Below are 22550 nucleotides of genomic sequence, written 5' to 3' on the forward strand. Positions count from 1 at the left end.
TGTGACTCTAATACAGATGGGTAAATACTACATATTCAAAGAATTTAATAACTCAGATGCTTTAGGAATGGTACAAATAACCAATGGGGAATAATTGCCTTTAATGCAGTCCAATATAATCATACTTAATGAATGGACAGTGATGATGTTGGTTAAACTCAGTTTCTAATCTTTTCAGGAATTAATGCTTAATTGTCTCTATAGTTTCACTTTTCATCAGCAAGGAAACAAAATCAACCAAACTTCTTGGATTATTAAAAGACTTAAGTTAAACAAGAGCAGAATTACGCACTTCTAACACACAAGTGGAGCCTGCTTTCTAGGTCACACTATTTTTCTAGGAGAAAGTGGCTCCCTGCCCTGTTTTATGGACATAAAGTAATTTGCTTTGGAGTTCCCTGGACAACCTGGGCCTTTAAACTTCTCTTTTCTTTAGCCAAATACACCTTTTCTATGCCTCTCAAATTTTGAATGCTTTAATAAGTCCTTCCAAGTGCAACATTTTGAGGGTATTTCTGATGCTGAAGTGATTTATTTCCCTTTCCTGAAAGGCACGCTGAGGAAATAGGAATGGATTATGCCAGGGGTTGGTAAAATCCAGCAGTCTGAGTCACAGGACTTCTGTCCACACTCCCTACTTACCCATGTATGCAGCCAGCCAACAGCACACCTACTTTTATAGTCTGACAACTCTACCACTTCATATATATTCATTTCATTCCTTAATGTATGAATATAACATTTTTTTCCAGTTTTGAAAATAGATAGCCAAGGGACAGGCACTCTTTACTTAAGTATTAAGAAAAGGAGCAGCAGGTAAATCAGCAGCACACAATAGCCCAGACAAGCCTACCCTGATCTGCTCAGCATCAAACTGAGCTCTGTTTCTCATGTACAGAGAAACAGAACTCAGTAATCTCAACTCTATAATCTCAAACCCACAAGCAGGAGAGCAGCAATGTGCCCCCAGACTGAAGCTGATTCTGCCAGCTTAGGTGCTCCTGCCTTCCTTCCTCTTGGTGCTTTGGATTCAAGGTTAGGTTGGAAATAGTGGCCCAAGTGCCTCTTGGTAGAAGACTTGCATAGCAACCCAAGTGCTTGAAACTTGAAGAAACAAAAAGTTTGTAAGTTTTACAGCTTTTAGATTATTCCATAAATCAACATCCATTTTGACATGCAAAAATGTTCTCTTTTAGCTGCAGCAATAACACTGTTAGTGTTTTCCTTTAAACATGTGTTTTCACTAGGCTTCATCTGTGTTGTTGTTACAGTTAGTTAAACGAGATCAAGAAGCTTAACAAGCTTTGAGTATTAAAGGAGTCTAACTTCGCCAGTTGCAAAAAACCAACAGCACAAAATTCTCCACTGCTGTTTTGGAAATATGATGAACATGATCAAAATTATTATATTGATGTCTTTATATTAAATATAAATACTATTTTATGTTCCACTTGCTTGCCTCAACTTATTGCCCTTTCTTCAGGCTGTTAATGAGAAGAAAGGGCAAGTTAAAGCCTTACTTATCCCTCTTCATCTAGCTTGGAGTTGAATGGTCCTTCAGAAATGAGTGGAGCACGGTATCTTGAAAGAGAACTCTGGCTACAGCAGTAGGACTTCAAATGCCAATATTAACTATTAACAGCCCTCAAAGCAGGCTTCAAAGAAGCCAGGAGATTAACACACATACAAGAAGGCAGCAAGACCTGGGAAGAGACAAGGACAGCAGAAATCCACATATTTTGCAGAGGAATTTGGGTATGAGCCTGCAATGACTTTTCTAGGAGACGCAAGGGCTTTGTTAAAGCATGAGGACTTCATTAGGACTAAAAGAATTCTTCCCCTTGTAACCAAATGACAGATGAAAGCTGAATTATTTTCAAGATGCAGTCTTGCTTAACTATACTTATTGCCATTTCCCACATTTTTCCTAAACTATATCTTTGGGATAGTATCTTTACGGCCTAGCATCTTCTGAGCAGGTTTAGTTCAATCCAATGAGAACACCAAGTTAATCCTGTGGTTTGGAGGCCTTGTCCCAGAGCTGTGAGCACTTCCTGTGTGCAGGAGTCAGGCCACAGCAAATGTTAAGTCTGGGGGCAAAGCCTCTCTAGCCCAAAGATACGTCCAGCATACCTAAGTTAAAGGTGAGTAGCACAAAAGAGTCATTAAAAGACAATTGTTCCCTCCTGTTTGAGGGGATTAAAATCCAGATTACTCATCTGACAGAAGAATTAATCTGAGAACCAGACCAACCTAACAGTAATGCCAGACTAAATACTCTCTGGAGCATTCCATGGGCATCAACCATCCACATTATGAAGCTGGGCCAGTGGACAGTGAAACCCAAATGGATCACCTCATTGTAAGATTCATCTGTACAAAGGAGAGTAAATCACAACAGCCGTTACGACATTTGGAAGAAGGAGGGAGCAACCCTGGTGTTCCAACTCCCAGATGGTTTCTGAAATTTATCCAGTCAATCACTAACATGAATGACCTATACTGGCAGAGGTGACCAAAGATGGCAATCTGACAAAATGAGGTAGACAAGACTGGAAAACACCCAAGAGATCAATCCTTTCAGGTGTGCATATGCCACTCTAGACCCCAGCGAAACATGGGTGGAAACTCATTACTTGACAGGACAAGGATCACACCTGCCAAGCACAGGCTACAAGCCTGGAGCAAGCTGAAGATCCACCAGAACCAAGTAGCTGTTCAATGGGGTTTTGCATGTGCCAATTTTGATTTAAATGCCTAATCCTTTCTCAGAATCTATTTCAATGAAAATCATTGTAATAAGCCATTTTGCATTTGCCTCTTTAATTTTGTCAGAGGGAGGAAGGACAGGTGACCAAAGAGGTGCAATGAGGGAGTGCGCCTTCTCTACAAGCTCTCAGCAAGGTCAGCAGCACAGGAAGAGTTTCTGCTTTGGACACCCTGATGCACGCTTCTTTCCTGCAGGTGAGCCACATGGACAAAATGTGTATGATTGCATCTCCCTCTACTGGTTAGCCCCAGTACTTATTTTGTGCTTTAGAAACTGTCCTTTTGCTCAAATTACAAAAACCTGTTGGCATAGAAGCAGCAGTTCAAACGCTGCTGAGATGTTTATTACAAAAACAAGCCCAGATTAGGATGATGGCTATTAAATGGTATTTTGGTAGTCACGGACATTAGGACAGTACCAGTAAGCAAAAAACAACACACTACAACTTGTTGAGTTGGTTCTACTGACAAATACTACACATGATCCAATGAGTCTTTTTAGCACTATACCAATAAAAAAAATAAGCCTGATTCCAGCTGATCTCTAAGGTTGTAATTTACAGGCCTCTGATGTCTGCTGTGCTAAATCCTACACTGCAAAAATAAGTTCTATAAGAGCATGTTATCTGAGATACCATTTGTGATAAATGTTCAAACAGTTTTAGTGATGAAGCTGACACCAAAACTATTCCTGAACTGAGTGCAATATTTCAGAATATTTAAAATAATATACATTATTAATACTGAAAATGCTTGCAGTACTGTTCTTGGAATATTACTGTGATTTAAACAGTGTCCTAATTTTTTCTTTTCATTCTCACAGCACCAGGACATCTATAATTTTAAATCCAACAGCTAGTTCTGAAACAGTTCAAGACAGCTTACTAAAACAAAAACCAGAAGTCACTATTTCCCAATACCTTTTCATAAAAGTCAAAATTTTGAGTTGCCTCAGTCCTTCATTATTTGTGTTTAATTATCTATGTACCACATATTGCTACTGTGTTGCAATGTTGAAAAGGTCAAAATATAAGCAACCAGTCCTAGCAAGGCAGAAGGCAGTTCAAATAAACATGGCTCAAGTATATAAGAGAAATGAAATAAACCTCCTAATGATGCTTAGTAATATTATAAGTGTAAGGAATGCAGTTTTACCCATCCACAGTATTTAGATGAAATTTTATCACTAAAATCGTACCATTTAAAGAGCAATGCCCAGTAAAAACACTAACACACTGTACCTCAAAGTGCACATAAAAAATACAGTGGTAATCACCATGGCAAAAATTAAATGGGAAAAGACTATAGGTAGCACTGAATCAATGTACAGGGAGAAATAGATTCTCATTCTCACCATGATTAGCTCAGTCACTCTTGATTTCTAGCCATCCCTGGAGACATTCAAGGTCAGGCTGGATGTGGTTCTCAGCAACCTGATCTAGTTCAAGACTTCCCTGCTCACTGCAGGGGGGTTGGACTAGATGACCTTTGAAGGTCCCTTCCAACCCAAACCATTCTCTGATTCCTGCTGCAGGCAGCTGAGAAGGAATAAGCTTATCTTAACTCCTGTGACCAAGATCAGGTTCTCATTAGCAGCAAACCGCATCATCTTTCCCTTTCTCTTAAACTTTAGCCCAAGTGAAGGTCTGTTTCACCACACAAGCCTGACATCTGAAAAAGATGCTTCCCTGTCTGACTGGTAAATAGAACAAAATCTATCAGCTGAAAAAATCCTACAAATACCAATTACACTTCAACATTCAATTAAATCAGTCCTCAATTTCACCTCTTCCTCTCAAACTCTCCTTTGCAACCTAAGAGATGTAACACCTAGATTTGAGTCTACAACAGAACTCTATTTCAGTGATGGTTTTGGTGCATGTTACCCAAGGGCAGACAGGCCTCTGCACCACAAGGATGATTTCTACGTAGGGCATGATGCTTTCATGTGGGTTTGATTGAACTGAGAGGATAAAGCCCAATTCCCCAGTCCAGAGTGACCTACTTTCCCCTTCAGCATCCTTTCATTCATGTTTTGACAGGGCTTTGAGCAACCTGGTCTAGTGGAAGATGTCCCTGCCCATGGCAGGGGGCTGGAACTGGATGTGTTTTAAGTTCCCTTCCAACCTTAACCATTCTACGATTCTCTAATGCACCTGCTTGTAGTGCTCCCTGGGGAGCATAAAGGCCTGAATAAACAAGAAGGACTCATAATCCTGTGAGCATCGCACACACAAAAGCATTAATAAGTTGTGGAGACAGGGATCTGGAATGGGAATGTATCAGCCCCAAAGCATCAAATAAATGGGGAGGTTAATAAAAAGGTAGAAAGTGTCATCAAGATGTAGGTATGTATATGTTAGTAGCTAGAGGGAGAATGAAGTGTTCAAAACCTTCCTAACAACCCCCCAGAAGCTATGAGAGTTAATGTCCCTACTTGGGACAATCTCTAGGGTGGGTAGGTGACACAATTCTGGGCTTTGAGGTGAAGCTCTGAAGCCTCAAGCTCAGCCACCAGCTGAGGGAGGAGGGCTGGATGCTTATTTCTCACCTCACACAAATCCTACTCATGTTGCTTTGTCATTTGGTTGATGTTTTAGCTCTCTCAGTAAGAAAATTTCTTACCTTTGATCCACCCCCTGGAGACTTTCTTGGTTTAAGAGATACTTTCTGCACGATCGGAAAAGATACTCTTTCTAAGCCTATGAAAGCAATCCTGGTGTCTGCCAGGGCTCTGCTTGAGCAGATTTATTAAAGGAGGCCAAATGAAACTTCCCATGACCCAGTACATTTCAAAGAAAGCATCAGGAGCACAGGGCTAATATAGTTTATCTTGGATATTGGATTTATTTTGGCTGTAACAAATAGTTTGGCTTTCTGCCCTATCAGTTTGCCAATGAAAACACAGATCCAAGGTTTTCAGAATGCGGGGTTGTAGCAAGTCTGAAAAATGACACAGTGAAACACATACCAGCTAATAAAGAGCTATTCATACTATAAATGCCCTAATGTGCTGCTTTCCACACAGGGACACCTTCCACTAGACCAGGTTGCTCCAAGCCCTGTCCAACCTGGCCTTCAATACTGACAGGGATGGGGCGTTGTTTGAACACTCAAGGTTAGGAGTGCGGTGTTGTGGAGTCCATGACTCTAAATGTTCTATTCCCCTTTCTTGATATTATTCTTGGTATGTAAGTCACTGCTTTGGTGACAAAGGTACCAACTTGCAAAAACATTTTATTACAAGTCCCTTAGACCCGGAATCTAAAGACCACTCTTGTATTTACTGACTATGGAGATTTTTATACATATATATATTATTTTTTTACCCTACAGGATGAACAGAGACACCCAGAAAAAGAAGTAATACACAGAGATGAGTGAAGGCACAGATTTCTCTGGAAATGTCATTCACAAACTCAACAGCTTTCTTATTCTTTCCTTTGCCTCAACCTGGAACCTGAACTTTATACACTAAGTAAAGAGCTGCAAAGACTGGGGCTCCTCTAGGATATGAACAACAGAAGTCTGAGCTGACAGAACTCTGGTAGGGACATCTCTCAGCTGATACTCCAGGTCTTTTATAGAAACCATGGAGCTACTCAGAAATTGTTTTTTTTCCTCACTTCTAGGCCAAAATTACAGCCAAAAGTCTGAATAAAAGTCACAGTTCAGAGGAAAAGCAGTAACTGATAGTAAAATAAACACTGCAAAACTCAGGTGTAAGTTGATTTATTTGAGGAAAGCACAAGGTGCTTTAGTGACAGGATGCATTACTAATGCAGCAACAGCTACTGGTGCTTTATCTGAAATAGGATTTTATACAGGACTTTACATCAGCTTCTTTACTATAGGTTTCCCTAACAAAAAATTAAAAATAAAAGATCTGTTTTTTTTTTTTTTAAAAAGGGCAGTGTGAAAGCATCCAAATATCCCTGACAGCAAGACTTAATGGAGGTTTCCAGATTGGTAACTAAAATGGTTAAGTTAGTAACATGGCAGGAGCTGGATTCCAGCTTTCTATTTCAGTAAGACACTAAATTTTCCAAATAAGCTGATGCTACAAGAAGTGTCACTTACAAAAACATTAAAGAAGAGCAAAGGATGTAAGACAGGGAAAAAAGGCTGCCACAAAAAGAAATATGCCATTTACATCTCAAAGATCAGTTTTAACATTAGTCTAATGCTGATATACTTGAGCTAAGAAAAAATGACTGTACTTTCTAGAAGGAATGGAAAACAGATATACTGAATTGAATACTGACTTTGGAGCAAAGAATACGTGCTTTTTCCACTCAAGAGGTGAAATGCTGATGTAAAACCTTGTTAATAATGATGTATCAACTCATACTGCTACACACTTGTTTTTTGCCTTTATTTTGTGCATGCAGCTATTTTACCCTACACACAGATGTAAACTCCTTTCCCTTCAGTGAACTGCCCCATCAAAGCTCAGGCAGCGTAAAGGTTCAGTACAAGTACAGAAAATGCCTCACTCTCTCCATCTCGTGGGCATAAATGAATGTTGCAGCATGTGTCTGACTACCTCAAGGAACCCCGTCTCAGGAAAACATTAATCATGTGCAACAGTATGTTCATATATAGATACATTTTCTTAACATGCACCTAAAGCTCAAACCATGTGCTTAAATCCCAGTGACCAAATTATCTGTGATAGAATCATAGAATAGTTAGGGTTGGAAAGGACCTTAAGATCATCTAGTTCCAACCGCCCCTGCCATGGGCAGGGACACCTCACACTAAACCGTATCACCCAAGGCCTCGTCCACCCTGGTCTTGAACACTGCCAGGGATGGAGCATTCACACCCTCCCTGGGCAACCCATTCCAGTGCCTCACCACCCTAACAGGAAAGAATTTCCTCCTTACATCCAATCTAAACTTCCCCTGTTTAAGTTTTAACCCATTACCCCTTGTCCTATAACTACAGTCCCTAACGAAGAGTCCCTCCCCAGCATCATTATAGCCCCCCTTCAGATACTGGAAGGCTGCTATGAGGTCTCCACGCAGCCTTCTCTTCTCCAGGCTCAACAGCCCCAACTTTCTCAGCCTATCTTCATACAGGAGGTGCTCCAGCCCCCTGATCATCCTCATGGTCCTTCTCTGGACTTGTTCCAACAGTTCCATGTCCTTCTTATGTTGAGGACACCAGAACTGCACACAATACTCCACGTGAGGTCTCACAAGAGCAGAGTAGAGGGGCAGGATCACCTCCTTCGACCTGCTGGTCACACTCCTTTTGATGCAGCCCAGGATACGGTTGGCTTTCTGGGCTGCAAGTGCACACTGAAGCCTGCTCATGTTCATTTTCTCATCAACCAACACCCCCAAGTCCTTCTCCACAGGGCTGCTCTGAATCTCTTCTCTGCCCAACCTGTAGCTGTGCCTGGGATTGCTCCAACCCAGCTGTAGGACCTTGCACTTGTCATGGTTAAACTTCATGAGGTTGGCATCAGCCCACCTCACAGGCGTGTCAAGGTCCCTCTGGATGGCATTCCTTCCCTCCAGGGTATCAACCGAACCACACAGCTTGGTGTCATCGGCAAACTTGCTGAGGGCGCACTCAATCCCACTGTCCATGTCACCCACAAAGATGTTGAACAAGACCGGTCCCAACACCGATCCCTGAGGGACACCACTCATTACTGGTCTCCAGCTGGACATTGAGCCATTGACCACAACTCTTTTCATGTGGCCATCCAGCCAGTTCTTTATCCACCAAGTGGTCCATCCATCAAATTGATGTGTCTCCAATTTAGAGACAAGGATGTTGTGTGGGACAGTGTTGAACGCTTTGCACTAGTCCAGGTAGATGATATCAACTGCACAATAATGATAATGATAATGAGCTGTCTCTCCAAATGCTTATTAAAACTAGGAGAATATCTTTGTTTTGTTTCTTCCTCCAAATAATCACAGAATCACAGAATAGTTAGGGTTGGAAAGGACCTTAAGATCATCTAGTTCCACCCCCCCTGCCATTATTTATTAATTCTCCAAATAATCCAAAAATCTCCAAGTAATCATAGCAGGTTGAAAGAGGTGCTCCTGCCTCTCTTCTCTACACCCCACTTGGAGCACTGTGTGCAGTTCTGGTATCTGCAACATAAGAAGGACATGGAACTGTTGGAGCTAGTCCAGAGGAGGCCACAAGGATGATCAGGGGACTGGAGCACCTCCCGTATGAAGACGGGCTGAGAAAGTTGGGGATGTTCAGCTTGGAGAAGAGAAGGCTGTGTGGAGACCTCATAGCAGCCTTCCAGTATCTGGAGAGGGCCTACAAGGAGGCCAGAGCCCCTCTTCATCAGGCTGCCCAGGGAGGTTGTGGAGTCTCCTTCCCTGGAGACATTCAAAACCCGCCTGGACGCATTCCTGTGTAACATTATCTAGGTGTTCCTGCTCCGGCAGGGGGATTGGACTAGATGATCTTTCGAGGTCCCTTCCAATCTCTAACATACTGTGATTAGGACAAGGACAAGGGGGAATGGGTTAAAACTCAAACAGGGGAGATTTAGGTTAGATATAACGAACACATTATTTCTTGTGAGAGTGGTGAGGCACTGGAACATGGTGCCCAGAGAAGCTGTGGCTGCCCCATCCCTGTCAGTGTTCAAGGCCAGGCTGGACGGGGTTCAGAGCAACCTGCTCTAGTGGAAGGTGTCCCAGCCCATGGCAGGGGTAGGAACTGGATGAGCTTTAAGGTCCTTTTCAACCCAAACCAGTCTGGGATTCTATGAAAACAGTGTCATTAAACACACTTAAAGAATCACATACAGTAGAGTATTTAAGATGAAAATTAAAGGCACTTACCCACTTGTGATGTCATCAGCTCTGATATTCTTGCCCAGCACATCCCCATCACTCATATAGCCAGTGGCATCCATGGCAATGGCTTCCAGATCAATTTCATCACTTCCCTTGTCCGAGATGTCCACGTGGCAGACACTGCTGCCGCGAGATGCCAGCTGCCTCCGCAGCGGTGCCGAATACATGTAGCGTCCTGATTCCGTGTTGATGAAGCGGCTGGCATTCCCTCGTGGAGGATACCCGTTTCCCATCGATGGAGCATCGCCTGCCTGCAGGCGAGGGCTGGATTGCCCAAGTCTCCACGATAAAGGGGTCGGTCGTCCTGTCAAGCTGAGGATGCTGCGGCCGCTGATTTCAGTGGTGACGTTGGTGTCAAATGTAGTTTCCAATGTGCTTAAAGAGAGAAAAGCACTTAACTGAGTGTGGCCTGCTGTATGGTTTCAGGGGGATTGCAAGACCTTGCACCCTGAACTTGCACCAAGTTACAGACTGTGAGTAACAGCATTGACAGAACTTACCTGCCACAACACCTTGAGACAGGTCCATTCCTCCAACACTGCTCTTACATAATGCTACTCTTGCACCCAGGCCACCAAGTGTTCATCATTTATGTATTTCCCTGCCCATGGCAGGGGGGGTTGAAATTAGATGACCTTAAGGTCCTTTCCAAACCTAACTATTCTATGATTCTGTGATTCTATTCTATGAGAGTTCAGCTGAAATATATAGACTGTAGGACAGCTTAGTTTCAGCTAATCCATAGCTGCACCTTCTCATACCCACTGCTTTTCCTTCCCTGCTCAACCAACACTTTTTATTTTACCGTAGATATTTGCTAAAATAAGCAGCGTTGTACTATTTGCAATATGTTACATATAAACTATACAGTTTATGTGTTTACATATTACATATAAAACATATTACATGTAAAACACATACAAAAGCTTATATGTGTTTACATATTACATATAAAACCCTACGTATCCTCCAGTTAGAGTAATTAAATCATAGTGAGCTGTCACATTAATTGAAAATTCAAAAGAAAAACAGCATCGGGAGTTCAATCTTTGCAAGCTGTGCCTCAGTTTTAGATACAAAGCTAAAACACAAAGTGTTTCCCCCCATGAAATCATTTGGGGCTTTAGTCTACATGGCACTGAGCTCCAAGTAGGACCCCGACCTCACTAGGTGCTAAAGAGCTTATTCTCCCAAGCTTCAACACTGAAAAGATCTAAGTCACAGAATGTTTAAATGTAATAACAGTCTTTGTTTATTTAGAGCATATTTTAAATCTGGATGAAGATTTCCAAACGCTGCTTTACAAAAAAAAAAAAAAAAAAAGCAGTTCTATACATGGATAACTAATAATATTAGAGAAATTTGTTTGTGCAAAGATTGGTCAGAAATTCAAATTATACAGTTATGCACTTTATCAAGTGGGTCAAGCACAGTTCACCTGCTTATTTAAACAAAATATTACACATTAGGGGAGGGGGGTGTAATGCACTGAAGTTATTAAAGAGTAAGAAACATTTGAAACTGTAACTTATATTCAAACATCACTCAACACATTTAACAAGCACTGATCATTCCTCACCTTTGATTCTATAGACAACCTGCTACCATCAATTACTCAGAATACACCTCAGTAAACACTGAACATGACTCAGAATCTGTGCTTTAAAGACCAAAAGCACAAGATCAGTATTATCCACTGTCAGTGGTGATCATTTTTCAAGGATGTGCCCCACCCAGACCTAACAGATAAAATAAGAGCACAATGATTTCCATGATTTTCTTATAAGCAAAGCCATGCCATTACCTGTGAGTGACCTGGGTTCCTCTCAAACTAGACATGGTTTCCTCTAAGTTCTGCCGGAGATCAGCGATGTTTTTCACAGTTCGTAACCGCCGAGTTTCTGGATCCTCTCCTACAGGGAAAATAAGCCATAAGAAAAGATGAGGCAGGAAACAGCATACACCTGAGCCATTACCTCTGCCTCAATCTGGCTCAAACACCTTTTTTCCTCTGACTTCCTATTCTTTAACACTCTAAACTGATGATGACAGACATACCATTCCCCTACGGCCAGCACCTGCTGTTGCTGCAGCCAGGCTGAGAACAAGCTCTGTTCTCTTAACTTTATTTTACAGGCTGCCTTTGCACTAGAGCTTTCTGTGCTGTCATTTCCCCATATGACCCAATTTAAATTCTGGTTAACTTTCAACCTCATTAGAAGATCTGCTCCATCAATACCACCCTTTCCATCTCTTGTATCGACACAATTAACATCGACCCGACACAGCCAATCTCTCCAGTACTGTATTTTCACTAGATCTTCTTTTTCTCCAATTTAAATGAGTATCATTTCTACCACAAGAGCTTTCCAATAAACTAAATAGTGTTCACTAGGTGACTGTGCTGAGTGATGTTTCAGGTAAAATGGCAAAACTTTATGCTTGTCAACAACACAACACAGTTATCATTACTTAAATGTGCTACATGACACGCAGTGGGGGGATAACTTTCAGCTTCCCCGCATTTAGAAATCCCATTCTTTAAATACTCTGTTCTAAAACACATTTAGGTACTGTTCTTTAAAAGTAGTTTATATTCATTGAAGAAAAAAATCCTCATAGTGCCTCAGCATAATTTATTTTTATAAAATGAAGAATTTAATTACTGCTTCAGCATAACGTATTTACTTGCTGTCAGTTGTGAACTGAGAAATGTCTTGGATGCTACCTCAATTAAGCTATATATAAATAAACCTTCAAAGAGGTTGAAGAGAAGAGGATTTCTAGGAATGCAAATAACATCCTTTATAAGCTGAAACAGAAAACCTTCAAAAAGCTGTTACAAAGCTTCTGTTGGGCACAGAGAAAATTATTTCATTCTAAAGGGTTTACAACTCATGACCAAAGAAAATACTACAGCAAATTTAAAACTTGTAAGATTTTATATCTGCTTTCTCTGCACAAGTGATGCATTCTTAAGCTGCCAGGATATTGGTCACCCATGGAACTGCTAGCTTAGATGGCCATCTATATTACACAAATCAGAAATTGTAAGGATCAGATAAATAATCATAGAATCACAGAATGGTTTGGGCTGGAAGGGACCATAAAGCTCCCTCATGCGGGCAGGGACACCTTCCACTAAACCAGGTTACTGCAAGCCCCGTCCAACCTGGCCTTGAACACTGCCAGGGACAGGGCAGCCACAGCTTCTCTGGGCAACCTGTGCCAGCTGCTGTTGGAACCTGCCCCATTATTTGCTTTAAATTTCATGTTTCTGAAAGATGACAGGTTGGTGGCACAATAAAACCAAGTCACAGCCTCTTGCCTGCAAAGCAGCAGTAGCACAAACAACTCACCAAAGTGCTGGAGCCCTGACTATGGGGGCACTACCTAGGGAGGGGAAGATAGAAATGTTTATATCGTAATTAGCCTTTCTGAGATGAACAACAATGGCTCAACAAAAGCTCAGGTAGTGTCCACGTGAGTAAATTTTTTTTTAATGGGTCTCTACTCCTCAGGAAATAATTTCCCTGAGATGCAATTCACTTAGGCCAAATGGTCCAACAATTAAGTTCTGGCTGGAGTGCAAATAACTGCCTCACAAGACCCATTCCTTTAGCCAGCAGGTCTCTGGGACAGAAAGCATTGTCTATACTCATGGATCTACAATTCTTTTAAGTAAAGAACATCAAATATTTATAGGCCTTTAGCCTAACAAATGTCACAGTGCTCTTTTACAGATCATTACTCTCACAGGTATGAAGGCAAATGGTAGATAACTTTCTAAGAGAACATACATGAGACAAACTGAACCAGTTTCTATTGAGATCACTCTTATGCCTAAATTGATACCCAATTTTTACTGAAATGGCATTCAATTGCTTAAATTGTAAGTATACTTATAATACAGACACTGGATAGTGCCACTAGAACTTAAATTCTCTTCATGAGCAGGCAGCATCATTAAACTATTTAGCTTCCTTTCTTCCTTACCTGTGCTCTCTTTTGGTTTATATGTGCTTTTAAATTAAAAGCATCAATAGCTGCTATGTAAGGAGAGAAGAAATCTGTCCCTTATTTCTTCTAATTCATTTAGGTTGAGGGACCATTCTGTTTGGTATGCTCCTTTTTCCCTAAGATCCTTCTACGTACTGATGCTGTCAGAGGGGTTTGGCTGCATGCAGCTGGCTTCTGCATCTCCACTGTTTCAGGCTGTCAACCATCTTCCAGTTTTAGATATCAAAACTTACATATTCTACTTGAATAAAAAAACTCAAGGATTTTATCCCTTTTGCCATATATTTGCCTTTTAAATATTTAATCAACCTAGGTATAAATTGTACACACAGATATGCTCATTTATGCATTCTCCTCACAAATGACTGCCTCTTGCCTTTGCCACCAGCATATGTGCACCCAGGTATAAACCCAGCACTGACAGAATATGTAATGCAGTATGAAATTAACTCAGTTGTGAAACTTTTAGCCACATGATTGTTCCAAGCAGGGCAATCAGTTTCAAACCTCACATTAAACTGGAGGACACCGAGATTAAGTGGATGAAAAAACCTTGCTGATGAGAACTACTCCAAAAGTATGCAGTAAGCAAAGTCATAGACCCTGAAATTGGAATAGAAGGAGGCTTGACTGTGACTAAACCCATACCTTAGATCTTTAGCAGAACATGGTTGCTAAGAATTGTTTTCTTATATCAGTAAGTTTATAAATTATGCTTAAAAATTATCGCTAATCATCATATACTTCTTACAGGAGTATGAATTTAGATAAATATATGAAGTACTTTCTAATTTAGACTGGTAGTATTCTAATTACAATTAGTTTCAGCTTCTGTATGCCGGATATAGCAAATTATAGCTGGATTTTGGTCTCCTATCGCTGCAAAGACAACTTCTGAAATCAGATTTTTGTGTGAGTGATACTGAGATTCCTCCAGACATATAAATGAACCAATACATCAAGGAAATTAATGTAATCTCTTCTGTAAGCTCTGAGGCAAAGTTTTAAAAACAAAAAAGAAATGTCAAATGCTTGGGAATACTCAGGGTCCTTCAAATAGCTCAATCCTGAAAAGGTGCTAAACACTTCCAAGAAAAACATTAAGTATCCAGCATTCCTAATGATTTCAAGATATCTGGGGGGCACACCACTGTACAGAACTTGAGCATCTATTACTCAGATTATTGAAACACAGTTTCCATTGCTGAAGAGCTGAAAGAAATATTGTAACTCATCACAACTAAAACATTATGAATAAAATCAAATTAAATCCACCCCTAAAGAGGGAGCTCTTGACTTAAAACTTGCTTTAACCCATTATTTAACCAGACCACAGTGAGCAGCTCATGTTGCAAGACATACCCGAGAGGTCTTCGAGAGCAGGCTGTCCAGTTTTGACATAAAGAGCAGAATCGATGGCGACCCCTCCTGTGCTGGCCTCGGCTGTTACGTTCCCTTCATTGTCTGTCTGCGATCTGGAAGGCAAAACAAGAGATGTGCAGTCACCCTCCATCAAAAGTATCTCAAGTATAACAAGCAGGCAATTGCACCTGCCATCAGGCACTCTGCCCCTCTCTCCAGAATAGACCAGCAGACTGATTTTCCATAATTCATTAGTCCCATGTTGAATTACATCCTAGAAATGGAAACAAGCACTCAGCTGTGAAATAAAAAATTCAAAGTCAGTAATAGGCTTCACAGCTTGTCAGACAGGGCTAAAGACAACTGGATTTCCATCTACATTTTAATTCTCAGTAACATCAGTTGTGGCTAATCTGAGCTTGCACTGCATGAATATAAAGTGATTGGTGGGTGATGGCATGTTACCTGCCTGCTGGTTTCCCTTCAATAGCTAGCAATGTCACTTATTTGTATTTTAAAAGAAATAACTGGGTAAAACCAACTTCAAACTAATATTTCTTATCTGACATCACGGCTGTCAGTTAATGAAAGGTGATGTTTTAAGACCTTATTGTCAGATTCGAGTAATACATCTTGATTCCTTTCTTTTTACTAGTTGCACTCTGTTTTGCTCCTAGAGCCACATAAACAAGCGGCTGGAAGTTCTCCTGTCCAAAAGTTGAGTGCTGTACAAAAGTGAAGACAAAGCAGGGAATTACTATTGCAGTATTCTTCATTTCAGTTGATGCTATAGGAAATGTAGAACAATTTCTCATATCTTTTATTCAACAAAAACAGATCTATACTCAAACTAAGATGAACACCAAGTAAAATGCATTTTTTTGTTGTTTTGTCAGGACATTATAGTGATAAACGTCACAACCCAAAGTACCACGAACACATTTGTGGAGGATATGAGGGATAAACAATACAGCAATCAATTTGCAATCACAATTTTCTGTTTAATTATGGATTAAAATAGTACCACTGTACTGGTGATTATTAACTCGAAACAAATATCAAAAATTACCAGTATTAGATCCCATCTTCAGACCAAAATGTAACAATTATGCTGATGTATGTTGCAAGAGCAAGAGAAATCAAGAGCATAGAATCTCAGAATGGTTTGGGCTGGAAGGGACCTTAAGGATCATCCAGTTCCAACCCCTTGGCACAGGCAGGGACACCTTCCACTAGACCAGGTTGCTCCAAGCCCTGTCCAACCTGGCCTTCAACACTGCCAGGGATGAGGCAGCCACATGTACTATTAATACAAGTTTTAGTCAGATGACTTTTTCCCAACTGGTTCTTTTTCATGTGTCAACCAACTGGCATTTTCTTCTATACAGGGGTAACACTCAAGGGGTCAGAAGAATCAAGAGTCTCTTCCCATTCTGCATTTCTATATAGGTAAGAGGAGTACCAGCTCAAGAAGGTGTTAGCATTCTCATCTTAACTGTTAGTAGGATTGGATACAACAGTTATTTACCCTCCTACCTGTCACAACTTCTTACACATCTTAGTCTGATGGCCTTTGCCAATGGTTTGTGTGTAAATCATAGAACAGTTTGGGTTAGAAGGAACTTTAAAGATCATCACGGTCCAACAACGTATATAAATTGTCAACTCTTAAAGCAAGAAACTTTTACAGAACTTGGCATGCCAGAGAGGCATTCTTCATCAGGGACTGTAGCCATATAAGGGGTGATGGGTTCAAATTTAAACAGAAGTTCAGGTTAGACATAAGGAAGAATTTCTTCACTGTGAAGGTGGTACATGCCTCATCCCTGGCAGTGTTCAAGGCCAGACTGGACAGAGCATTGGGTGTCATGTTCCAGTGTGAGGCATCCCTGCCCAGGGCAGTGGGTTGGAACTAGATGATCTTAAGGTCCTTTCCAACCCAAACCATTCTATGATTCTATGACTCATCTTGCTGTCTCAGCACCCCGATGAAAAGAATGTCCAAAATCAATCTCCCTATCCAAGCATCATGTTCAAAACAGGCCACTGGAGAAGTTCACCGTACCTGTACATGAAGGGAGCTACCGTAGCAGTGTTTGGGTGGCTGTATTGCTGTTGGGGATGAGGTAGCTGAACACTCACAGTATTGCTCCCTGTGGTGTGCGTCATCGCAGCAGCGCCATTCACAGCTTGGCTGCTGCTGTTGAGGCCTCCAATGCCTTTTCCTTCGGAAGAGGCGAGGCTGGATGAGGAGCTGGAATGCCTGCTGTCCAGCTGAGATTTCTGATGAGAGAGGCCCGAGCTGGCTTTCCCGCTGCGGCTTCTCTCACTTTCCTTTGTAGGAGCGGGGGCACTTGAGGATTTCCCTGTGGTGGTTTTCATTCCTGGTTTTGGTATTCCACTGTGAGAAGGGGCAGAGGCCTCCTTCTTGGCACTATTCAGCTTTCCTCCTTTAGGGATAAAGCTTGCAATCTTGGAGGACTTTTTTGGCATCTCTGTTGTCGCTAATGCTGTCTGTTCTTCTTTTGGTTCCTCTTTCAGGTCCAGCTTCTCAGTGATAGATGTTCTCTTTGCAACATCTTTACTTTTATCCTTTTCCTTCTCTTTCTGCTTCTCTTTATCCTTCTCATTACCCTTTGGAGAGCTTTTCTTATTAGTTAGTGCCCTGCTAAAAGTCCTTTGTGCAATTCCCTTGAGTGCAATTTTGGGACTACTGGACACAGATCCCGGGTTGTTCCCATTCTGATTTGCAGCATCTATTTCTTCATTCTCTTCAAAGCTAAGAAGTGTCTCCAGCCTTTCACAGCTGTTGTTCTGAGACCCTGGACACTCAAACGTTGTCCCTCCTGCTTTGGAGCCTCCTTTGCTATTGAAGAGTTTTAATTTTTCAAGCATAGATTTCTGACCGTTAGGAGTTGTTTTGGCAATTTCCAAGGTTGGCTTTGGAGGCTCCGGGGTGGGCTGCTTTACAGATAACATGGAAGACGTAGCTGTGTGCTTAGCACTGAGGGACTTGCTGCGCCAAGGTTTAATAGCAGAGCTGGGCTGAGGGATGGCTGAGTTATTGCAACTAACAGTACTGCTGCAGCTTTGAACTGAGGATGAGACATTTTCATTCATTCCTGTGGGCTGGGAAGCCGGACTGTCTGCAGGCTCTGGAAAAACGACAGAAAACAACCCAAAAAAACAAAACAGTAGTACCTGATATTGTAGCCAGCCTGAGATTACTTCTGTATTGAAACAGTAGGAACTTTACACTATTAACATTAAAAATATAGACACGTATTAGTATATTCAACATCAGTATCACTTAAAGTAAAAGCTTTCTTTTCCTACCCAGCAAAACAGCAATGAGCTCCTACTATATAATTTACATTTACTTGCTGTTTCAAGGAAAAAATAAAAAGAATATCCTCCAATTCAAACCAAAACGTGTTCTGCAATGTGTTCTCCTTTATTAAGTTCATAATACTTTTTTATTAGCAAAAACACAGCACTATTTTGTAAGTAAGGGTTCCCGCTGCTTTTGGCAACATACTTGCTGGCCAAGTTTGATTCTTAGAAAAACCTCAGGCATATAAAAAGAAATGCAGAAGTAAGGAAAAAAATTATAACTGAAGTCCTTTCAGTTACAGGGGAGGGGGGGGGGATGAGAACTTCATATGCAAAAGGTAGAAGAAAGCTCCATGTACAGAAAGAAAACCAATTCTGTCCTTATGCAATGAACCTAAATTAAGTATTAGTACATAATCCAGCTGTAAGAGAAACTAGTGGAAGTCATTTACAGCCCTCCCTCCCTCAAGAAAGCAATTCTTTTATTCATTTAGTTCCTAGTTCCTTTTAATGTTATTGGTTCTCATTAAGAAATTAGTTAGGAGCTTAAAGAGAGCTTGAAAAATCACACTCACCTACCAATGGCCACTTCTCCTCTGAAGTTTCTCTTTGCAGAATTTCCTTTCTGGAGACGTTACTCTCTCAATTATCACAAATGTGTTTTCTGTTAAACTGCTCATGTTTCCAATTAACTTTTGCCATCTATGTCTGTTTGCCTGCCCAGCAGCCTGCTGGGGATTAACGGCTCTTACCTATATTACCCTGCCTTCCAGCAATAAAGTAAACTGTGTATAGAGCTGCATTTTCTTAATTTAAAAATCAACAGCGGTTGGGAGCGTGTTTTTTTGGCAGCAGGAGCAGCCCTGCGAATCCATCCCTGTAATCACAAGTTGCTGCAACCACACAGGGGCTGGTTTACTTCACTTTCAGCTGCTCAGTGAAGATACGGCTCTGTTAACCTCCCTTCTCTGATCCAAACCAGATCTACTAAAGATTTAAAGCACATACATCTTCCTGACTTAGTGCAGAATCAGGTTTCTAAGAGTATCAGAGACTCCTTAATAAGAAACTCAGTCATTTCACATCATTACAGACAAAGCGGGATAGCAGGAATTAATGACACTTTAAAAAACATTACTGAAGTCAGAAGATTTTTCTGGACTCTGTTATTAACCAATAGCGATTATACAGGCTGGTTTTGCTAGTCCTTTTCCTATGGCAAACTACCCACACGGAGCTGGACGGAAGCAAGAGCTGAATTACAGACACAGAAAGGAATAGTACTTCTTTTAAGCTAGTGCCAATCTGCTGATTTCCAAGGCATTACTCCTGCTTTACTCTAGTCCAGAGGGAAAACCGAGCCACCAAATGTCCCAAACAGCAATACCACCTGGTCCTCTGGTTGCTCCGTTCAAGCCTGCTCAACACCAGATGGGTTAAACAGGCATGAAGAAGTGATAGCGTAGGAGTTGCAGTGACCCCCAGTGCAAGGGGAAGCAGCAACCCACCATCCCAGCATCCTACCCACAGACAGGAAAGAGGAAGGAAGGTCATAACTACATCAGAAGCTGCTGGAAATGTTACCCCTCTGCTTTCAACAGCTGCGCACCATTGCTGTTCCCTTCACACCTCTTGCTGTATGCTGCTGCTTTGTTATTATTTTGACTTCCTTAAATCCTCCTACCCATCAAAATCTACTTCCCATTGCAACACCACACCATGCTTCTTCTGTAAACCCAGAACAAGCAAGCCTTTGTTTCAGCCTGCCTTCCAGAGAAGATGCCCAGCACTGTAATGAGAGTGTCACAAAAATCCCAATTGTGCATCATGTACAATTAATTTGTATAGCTTCTTTTAAAGAAATAATAACTGCCCATCTCAATAATGAGATACTTCTACAGAAACCAGAGACTCATGGTACTTTTGACACTAAGTTCCTAATCCAAATGCCCTTTGGCCTAATCATGCTAAATAAATCTTGATACAAAGTGTATCCATGCCCATAAATCATCAGAGCTGCCAGCGCTTCATTCATGCCTAGGATGAATTTAGAACCGGTTCCAAGAGACAAACCTAATGCACTCATCAATATGGGGAGGGAACCCTTTGCTTTCTAGGAAAAACTGATTTGCAGGGAGTAAAGGGACTGGGACAATGCAGGGTGACAAACTGGAAGCTACTAGTACTAAAGGATGCAACTATAAAATAGAAGAGCTGTTTGCACACTTGGTTAGTACAACGTATGCAGCAACACAAACCCAGCTCAGGATGAAGCAGCGTTCAGTCTGAGCATACAGCCAACTCAACAGTCTTGGAAAAAAATTTGAGTTCTTCCCAGACAGGTTCTTAGCAAGAGTTTGGAAAAAAATAAAACACAGGCAACGTGTTATTGGTATGGACCAAGCCATCCTGCATTCACCAGAGCTCAGAGCCCACGTAGAGTCCTTGTATGAGCTGAGACCTGCAGGCTGAGGCACACACCTGAGATAAGAGTTACCCGAGTACCAGGTTGTGGTCTGTAACCCAGCTATCATGTCTGACTCCATCTCGAACAATGAACTTGCCGTTAACATTGCACATCTGCTGTAGGAGCAGAAACCAGAGGCAGCCCACATCAAAACAAGATTCCTACCAGCTCTGCAATGTTTTCCTGAAAGTCAGTGGCAGGTGTTGGTTCATTCGGGGCATCAACTTCATCCTAAGAGCCCTGGTGAGTGCTCCAGTTCACAGTCCTTTTGGGGAAAAGCTTTGCTTGGATCAAGTGAAACAGTTTGTTTTCCAAATCTAAAAGAATTGCTCAAAATTTATTTCCCAGAGAAATTGAGAACTTTTTAATTTCTTCTTTCTTTGAACATTTTCAGTTTGTTGGTTTTGGTTCTGTTTGGTTACTACATGGAACACACTTGTTTCAGGTTGTGTTTTTCAAACACAGCATTTGCTTTGTGCCCAACTCTCCCACATACACCCTGTTTGGAACTTAACCATGCTTCCCTTGCCAGTGGCACAGGATGAGGACAATGCAACTCCATTTACAGTTGCTCCTTATTTACAGACATGTCAGAGAAATCAGAATTAGGAAAACAACAATATAAGCATACCATTAAAAGAAAAGAATACGTTGCAACATTAATGTAGCTTTCAGAGTCTCTACCACGTGTTATCCAGGAGGCGAATTCTGTAAACGCTGGATGCTACACATCCAAAATGAATGGAAAAATATTTACAAACTCTTAAATACACGTTAAGCATCTACACTTTGGAAAATGAAAGAAGATATTTTCTTACACAAGCACAGTGGATTTTGATTCATACTTGGGTCAAATACACTGAAACTGGAAATTCAAAGTCCTCAGATTTTTGTTACATGGCACCATGCAAAGTTAATGCAAGAAATAAAAGGTTTACTGTAAAACATGCTCAGGAAAAACAGCCTCAGCTTAAGAAAACCTGGGTCTGTAAGATTTTCCGTCCTTTTATTACAAACAAGGCTGCTGGCTCTTTTAGTCTTCAGACAAAACTTGGTAAATGAAGCAAGTTCTGCTGCCAGAATGTAGATTCAATTGCGAGGTTTACTAATGAAGCAGTAACATTAATACGCGAACAACACATCAGCATGCAAAGGGGAAAGTTTTATTTAGCATAGCATAGGCCCTTCTTTCATGAAAAGGAGGGCAGGTTTCATGCATCCGATTAATAAGCTTATTATTTCCCATGTGTTCCTTTGTGAGGGAGATATTTTCTTTCTTCAGTAATCTGCATTAACTAAAACTGACTATAAATGTTTTCAAACCCAAGCTACAGCCTACAATAAATAACAATCACTTCCCTCTTCTCAAAGTCAATTCTTGGCCTAAAATCTATTTTGTTCCTAGCATTCCTGTTAAAAAAGATGTTGGTGGTCTAGTTCTGATGCCAATGCACACTGTAGCATGGGTAAATCTGATTTCAGCTGCTCCTGCAAAGTCTTCACTGCATCTGCAAACCTACCCATTTATAATGAAAAAAACAAAAAAAGAAAAGGAGTCTGAAAGCTTATGATTTAATTCTTCCACTGAACTCTTCAAGAGCTTACATTATAAGGTCAGGAGAAAATGTATGCAATTTCCCATCATTTGTCATGTTGCTCTAAGCAAGTTGACTTTGATTTGCTGTAACTGAAAATTTTGAAACCCAACCATTGTAAGCAGGAAAGGCAATGCAAAGAAAGGACGTTCTCATAGT

At 41.1% G+C, this 22550-nt stretch overlaps 1 protein-coding gene across 3 annotated transcripts in view; it reads right to left on the reverse strand.

The window, feature by feature from the left end:
• The window catches only part of NAV2 (neuron navigator 2), a 399914-nt gene that overhangs the window by 89727 nt on the left and 287637 nt on the right, over positions 1–22550 (reverse strand). For all 3 annotated transcript variants that reach the window (XM_057414369.1, XM_057414368.1, XM_057414367.1), the window contains 4 exons: positions 17062–18151; positions 14997–15109; positions 11419–11527; positions 9600–9989 (listed from right to left, as the gene is read on the reverse strand). In XM_057414369.1, coding sequence (XP_057270352.1) covers positions 9600–9989; positions 11419–11527; positions 14997–15109; positions 17062–18151 — 1702 coding nt within the window. The remainder of the gene's footprint in view (positions 1–9599; positions 9990–11418; positions 11528–14996; positions 15110–17061; positions 18152–22550) is intronic.

The sequence above is a fragment of the Pezoporus wallicus genome, unplaced genomic scaffold (assembly GCF_028554395.1).
Source record: "Pezoporus wallicus isolate ANWC-B61680 ecotype Strahan unplaced genomic scaffold, APGP_CSIRO_Pwel_v1 contig_5967, whole genome shotgun sequence".
NCBI lineage: Eukaryota > Metazoa > Chordata > Aves > Psittaciformes > Psittacidae > Pezoporus > Pezoporus wallicus.